This window comes from Pectinophora gossypiella, chromosome 23 (genome assembly GCF_024362695.1).
Source record: "Pectinophora gossypiella chromosome 23, ilPecGoss1.1, whole genome shotgun sequence".
In the NCBI taxonomy this organism is placed as follows: domain Eukaryota; kingdom Metazoa; phylum Arthropoda; class Insecta; order Lepidoptera; family Gelechiidae; genus Pectinophora; species Pectinophora gossypiella.
The window spans coordinates 3,870,919-3,877,843 of record NC_065426.1 but is presented as its reverse complement, the minus strand read 5'-3'; the positions used below and the strand labels follow the sequence as shown (position 1 = coordinate 3,877,843).

At 37.9% G+C, this 6,925-nt stretch overlaps 1 protein-coding gene across 1 annotated transcript; it reads left to right on the top strand.

The window, feature by feature from the left end:
• The first annotated feature begins 576 nt into the window (after nucleotides 1–576).
• On the top strand, nucleotides 577–4,832 carry LOC126377460 (gloverin-like). The gene is made up of 5 exons (XM_050025195.1): nucleotides 577–642; nucleotides 1,860–1,949; nucleotides 2,698–2,825; nucleotides 3,566–3,671; nucleotides 4,617–4,832. The coding sequence occupies exons 2-5, from the start codon at nucleotides 1,867–1,869 to the stop codon at nucleotides 4,759–4,761; spliced, it is 462 nt and encodes a 153-aa protein (XP_049881152.1). The 5' UTR covers nucleotides 577–642; nucleotides 1,860–1,866; the 3' UTR covers nucleotides 4,762–4,832.
• The last annotated feature ends 2,093 nt before the right edge of the window (nucleotides 4,833–6,925 follow it).

Sequence of the window (6,925 nt, the reverse complement as noted above, 5' to 3'; positions counted from 1 at the left end):
GTCTTCCTCTGTCAGCCCTACCATCAACTTTCGCTTTATATACCGCTAGAAATATAACCGAGGAATAGTAGCTTCAAGAAAAATCTAGTATACCTACTAAATATCGATATACTACTTATATAATTATATAAAATGTCTACTTGGGTACAAAATCTAACGAGTTTTAATAAGTATAGATACCTCTAACTACCCAAAAATGGATATCAGACGTACGTAAGTACTAGTGTACGTTTTGTATCTATTCCACAGTGTTGAAGATCACAAAAAAAATTAAGCTATTTAAGTTATATTAAAAGCCTGAACCCATTGTTTACGCAAACCATTGACACTTGTGATTGCTTTAAGCTTATGTCAGGCGTTTCTATATGTGTCCAGGAAGGGCGTTTCCCTTTCTTTTTTATTACAAGCTGAACTGTCAACAATCAAAATCGTTTTTTATTTTAATCTCGATTCATTCCTATTCACACAGTTAAAAATACTTAAACGCCAATGACTAATCACTCTTTCAATATTACGAGTCTTTATGATATCGGGACTTCACCTCTTCGTTTTGAGTCGTGCTTAGTCATATAAATAGGATGTAATTCTGTTAGCAGTCCAGAACTAAATAATAAGTTTAAACGAAGAACGTGTGTGTTTGAGGTAAGCTTATTTTAAAATAATAATTTTAATATTATTCCAGGGCATTATTAGGGTATTTTCAGGCTGAGTTCACCAAAACAAACAGTGTTGCGACTCTGTTAGCATGAGGGTTGACTGAAAAGCAGAAGCAGTGAAAAGGCTCCTCTTTTTCGGCCACGTGCTGTATGTAATTCTTCTTCTTATCGTGTGGGTTGTCAAGTGGAATACCAACCTCGTCAACCCTGGTGTCAGGGTTATGATTGAGCCGTCAAAGGCCCCAGACATGGCTCATGTAACAATTACTCACTTACGTCAGTAAATAGTACCCGGGACCAACGGCTTAGCGCGCCTTCCAAAGCACGGATCATCTTACTTTCGGACAATCAGGTGATTAGCCTGTAATGTCCTAACCAAACTAGGGATCACAAAGTGATTTTTGTGTTATGTCCCCACCGGAATTCGAACCCGAGGCCTCCGGATCGTGAGTCCAACGCTCGACAACTGGACCATAGAGGCCGTTGTTGCTTGTAACTAGTTTAGGATTTTTTTACAAATATTTACAATACAATACAAAGACTCTTTATTGCACTTGAATCACATTAAAAATACATTAGTATTATAATTAAATTGGTAGTACAACAGGCGGCCTTATTGCTAAGGTAGCAATCTCTTCCAGGCAACCTTTAGGTATAGGATATTTGTGGTTGAATAAACTTCCTTTTATTTATTTTTTTATTTAAAATCAATATAGATGGCGTTGTACAGCTTTAACGTGATAATGGCCCCGATTCCTGCAGACACCGCCTAATTTTATTTTAAGTTATATCCGTCATTTTCATACCCGTCGAAAAGGAAAGGGACGGATGATTCACAGCTCTTAATTTTAGGAAGAATGAGTAAATGAACGTGTCGGGTTATTGACTGATGTAAAATTTTTAGACGGTTGGTTTAGATTTGTGCTTAAAATTGACGTGTGTTCCATAAATTTTATGCTTGTCGATTACCCGTCCCTTTCCTTTTCGGCGGATAAGAAAATGACAGATATAACTTAAAATAAAATTAGATGGTATTTACAGGAATTAGCACCAATAATTACCTATTTCCTTATTGTTCGGGTGTTTATTCCAAAATACAATGTAATGAAAAAGCATAATATAAAAATAAATGTTGCTTGATCTTTGGATCATATTATGTATAGAATTATGTTGCTTCAAAGATAATTAGTGAACTTTTTTCAGATCAAAAATGTCTTTATTCCACATCTTCCTATTCGGCATGGTTGCAGTTGCTTACGCACAAGTGTCAATGGCACCTGGTTATAAAGAAAAGTAAGTTTTTTTACATTATTTAAGACGGCCACGCTCCACTAGTTGTTGGTAGAGTTGGACCGACAACCAACACATTTGTCAAAGCTGTTTTTCAAATATTTTTCCTCTCAGACGACGGCCTGAGCCGAAGTTCGCGCCCAACTGGGCACCCTCAGGCCTGTTGTCTTAAACGTTGTGCCGGGTGAGAGCCTTCAGCGCTCCCCAATTGTCCAGCCAAGTTGTCAATGCCATCTGCGGCAAATCTACAATAAGTCACGTCAAAAAAAAATCAAAGCTGTTTCAAGCCGATGCTCTTAGTTATTCAAACTTCCCGAAAGGAGGTTTCCAACTTCGGGCTTAAGGCAACGTATTGGAAATATTACTGAAAGGGGTTTCCAAAGCACCTCGGCAATAAAAAAACTAATGAGAGAGATATTTGTCCACCCCATTATTCATGTTAACACGTTCACTGTGTATGAACCACATATGGGTCAGTAAACTTGAAACTCATACGTGCATGTCCCACATGTGGGGCACATTTTTTCTTGCCGTAGTGTGTCTAACGTAAATTCCTAATGCGTTTATCGAAAAATAATATTGCACGTGAGGGTTTGATGTCTAATTTTCAGTTTCACAGTGAACGTGTTAATTATCTTTACTTTTAGGAATAACTGTTTGTCAATGTGTCGTGGGTCAAAACGTAAATACCTATGGAATGTGTGTGTAGTACCCACGATAGAAACAGAAGTAAAAACCTATTTTTTTTCAGGTATCCTCAATACTATCACCTGTCAAAGCAAGCTCGTCATCCTAGAGACGTGAGTTGGGACAAGCAAGTTGGTAAAGGCAAAGTATTTGGAACACTAGGTACCAACGACGATGGTGGTTTATTTGTAAGTATATAACACCATTTGCAATTTGTTTTCGAATTAATAAAAAGAAAAAGAAGTCTGACATCTTAAGTCCATAGAGTGTTAGTAACATGCCCTTAAAACTATGTTAGTAATAATATAATAATATTATGTTACTAATAATATATTGGCCCCGATTCCTGCAGACACCGCCTAATTTTATTTTAAGTTATATCCGTCATTTTCATATCCGTCGAAAAGGAAAGGGACGGATGATTCACAGCTCTTAATTTTAGGAAGAATGAGTAAATGAATGCATAACCCGGGCGAATCAAAAGGTACCTCGCTGGTATGCAATCCGTTTGACGTGCTGTCTACTTAACTGTGACGGGTTATTGACGGATGTAAAATTTTTAGACGGTTGGTTTAGATTTGTGCTTAAAATTGACGTGTGTTCCATTAATTTTATGCTTGTCGATTACCCGTCCCTTTCCTTTTCGGCGGATAAGAAAATGACAGATATAACTTAAAATAAAATTAGATGGTATTTACAGGAATTAGCACCATTATGTATGTATTAATGTTTCGATCATAGACGATTATCACGTGCTCAGCGGTGAAGGAAAACATCGTAAGAAAACCCATAGTCCCGAGAAATGCATTTTCGGAGGTATGTGACTTAACCTGTATTGGGCTGGTTTTCCCTTCGCGGGTTGGAAGGTCAGACAGGCAGTCGCTTCTGTATAAAACCGGACCTGTGTGTATGTGCGTCGGGCATGTTTGCAGAGGCGCGCATTGATGACTTCTATGCCATCATGCGAAAGCGCCTCGCCTCCTTGCTGTCGAGGCTCCGCGACACTACCAGCACCATTCTGAGCGTGTTCGCTGATAAGTGGGACTCCCCATTGCTGCGTCGATGGTTGAAGCTCCACCTCTCTTAAGTTTCCATTTGCTCTGTTTTATACTAACCCTAGCTTTAAGTTTGCATTGTTACTAACATCTATGGACCTGTGTCTGAAAATAAATAATTTGACTTTGAAATCTTCAGGTTAGGTAAGCGGACCCCGCAAACATAGGGATGAAACGCGATTTTTATTCCTATTGAGTTTCTGGGCTGTTTTCAATTTCCGATTGCTATTTCAGGGTAATGTAAGTGCCTTTTTTATCACGTACCAGTCATCAATTATGGACAAATAAATTTTCATGTAAAATGAGCCAAGACGAGGTCATATCGATCACAATGTCAAAAAGTTATCAAATCCCATGTCGAGCTAAGCTTCTAACTCTACATTGGCTAAGTACAAACCCAATGTTTACAAATTCTACAGGTAAAATAATGTCGCTTGGCCGTTTCGCTACCGTCACATGAGCGTAAGGTGAAAAAAACTACTTTATGCCGTCACCATGGCAACTTTATTGACTGTTCATTGCCATTCTGTTAATTACAGTTCTTATATGAACGAACCGGAGAAGCTACATACTTTATCTAACATGAAGAATTTGTAAACATTAGGTTTGTACATAGTTAGCCCGTGTAGAGTTAGAAGCTTGGCTCTATATGAGATCTGAGATCTTGGCATATTTTACATGGAAATGTTTTTTTTCACACACAAAATAAGGAATACTACTACAATAGAACGGTAACTCTCCCCTCCCTAAGAGCGGCTGAGTTAGGTTTACCTCACACACCCCCCCCACGGCCTAACTTTAGTCTTCGATCGTATTTCGTCCGACGTCTCACACACAGATGCGCGTTTAAGATACCGTCAATGTGTAGTGTCTGTGCAAAACGAGGTGTTTTGGATGAAATGTCCGGATGTGATTAAAGTTAAATAATTTTGTCCCAGGTGGCCGCCTCAGGTAGTGGAATATGGAACTTAGATAAGAACACTAAGCTGTCAGCTGGAGGCACCTACCAACAAGAGATCGGTCGCGGAAAACCAGACCTTGGGGTCCAAGCAGAGATAGAACACAAGTTTTAACGACATATGTTGAAATATTGAGAAGATTTTAGCTAGAACAAAGCTGTGATGTCTTAAATTTTTGTAAGAATTTATTTTAAGTGTAAATAAATTATTTTGTAATATAAAAAGGTTTTATTATAATTATATATTATAGAGAGTGTTAGTGACATCGTAATGAATACTCAGGGGGATGATTCAGACCATGATTCTGAGTTAATATCAAGTGGATTTTTCCGTCGCAAAAGTATGGAACGGAAAATAATTAAAAAAAAAACACCGTGCTTCGGAGGGCACGTTAAGCCGTTGGTCCCGGTTATTAGCCGTAAAAACACCTCCACCAACTCGCATTGAAGCAGCGTGGTGGAGTATGCTCAATACCCCCTCCGGTTGATTGAGGGGTCTGTGCCCAGCAGTGGGACGTATATAGGCTGTTTATGTATAATAATAACTAAGTGACACACCTCACTGAGCTGTTTGTTAGACCTACATGATAAGTTATACTAGATGTAGGTAAATATGTAATTAGTTATTATCTCCCTTACCTACACATCCATACGGAACTATTTAACTTGAACACCACTCCGTTGTCTCAGTTCAGGCAAGTTATTTCATTATGCATCGTCAGTCTTTGTCGGCCTTGTTGTTTTGTGGATGGACACTGTCGGTGTAATTGCGAAAGTTGCGAGCTACCGCCATGCTACTAGGTATTTACAATGCAGATACCTTGTTTTATACAATTCCAATTGAAAGTTTTATTTTTTATTTATTTATTCATAAAGCCACAGTGCAGGTAACATACAGCATTACAGTGTAACCTAATGGGCTGTATGACGAGAAAATACCTGTTATGAATTAACTTGATTTGAAATGGATTTAGCGCTATAGGTATTCCAGAAGGTTTTCAAAAAAATAAATACAACTTGCACGTTCTGATGACTTATTTATTGTGAGGGGGGTTGAATCACGCCCTAAAACACAGGAAGAAAGCGCCTGCAGGAAAAGTAATATCTATTCATTAAAACAATGATTTGCTTCGCATACGACGACAGGCGCTTCAACAATACCTAATATATAAACTAACTAGCTTATATTAGGTTTCGCTCGGGTGCAATGCTGAGGAAAAAATGAAATTATTTACGACATCACATTAAAAACCCCAAAAATAACAGTATTTCTCCACTACTTAATGTATGTTATTATTAATACTATAAACCTTCCTCTTGAATCACTCTATCTAATAAACCGCATCAAAATCCGTTGCGTAGTTTTAAAGATTTAAGCGTACATAGGGATATAGGGACAGAAAAAGCGACTTTGTTTTATACTATGTAGTGATATACAAAATAAATAATCTTCTTCTGTCGTGTGTGTTGTGAGGTGGAGTACCAACCTCATCAATCCTGGTGTCAGTGGTACTATTGAGCCACCAAAGGCCCCTGACATGGCTCATGTAACGACTACTTACTTAGGTACACGAGTAAGTTGTAGCCACGGCCAACGGCTTAACGTGCCTTCCGAAGCACGGATCACTTTCGGAAAATCCGGTGATCAGCTTGTAATGTCCTAACCAGACTTGGGACCTCAAAGTAATTCTTGTGATGTGTCCCCACCGGGAATCGTACCCAGGACTTCCGGATCGTGAGCCCAATGCTCAGCCACTGGTCCACAGAGGTCGGTCACGATCAGTAAACAATGAATAAAAAAGAAAGAAAATGAGACTATAAATACTATTATATTTTTACTAACTGTAAACTATATTTAATAATAATAAATTACTTAACAAAGACGAAAATAATAAAATTAAATCCCGTTATGCGTCATCTGTGAAGAATAATAAGTACTTTTTGATAAGCGCCATCTATGAGAAATTGTTAGTACTACTATAAGGGTTTGTGTAATGGTTGCACTGCGTGCGTCACGTTTTATTGTTTCATGTTAGTTCCAAGCTATTCTGGTAGAGGGAAGGAGTTGTAGAGTACCTAGTTGCGAAAAATAAGTAGACCACATCATTATAATATAAAATAACAATATTAATACTTGAATAAATAATAATGATATTTTTAATTGTTCGCCAATAATAATGGAAAACTTGAAAGTTCATAAATATTTAAATTTAGCGCCATCTATGCAAGATTAAAGAAACTACGACGCCTTACTCTAACCCTATGTTTGTTGTGTTTTG

Coding starts and splice junctions, on each gene's coding strand:
- LOC126377460 (XM_050025195.1), top strand. CDS start 1,867: ATGTCTTTATTCCACATCTTCCTATTCGGCATGGTTGCAGTTGCTTAC. Junction 1,950..2,697: donor GCACCTGGTTATAAAGAAAA/GTAAGTTTTTTT, acceptor ATTTTTTTTCAG/GTATCCTCAATACTATCACC. Junction 2,826..3,565: donor CGATGGTGGTTTATTTGTAA/GTATATAACACC, acceptor GCATGTTTGCAG/AGGCGCGCATTGATGACTTC.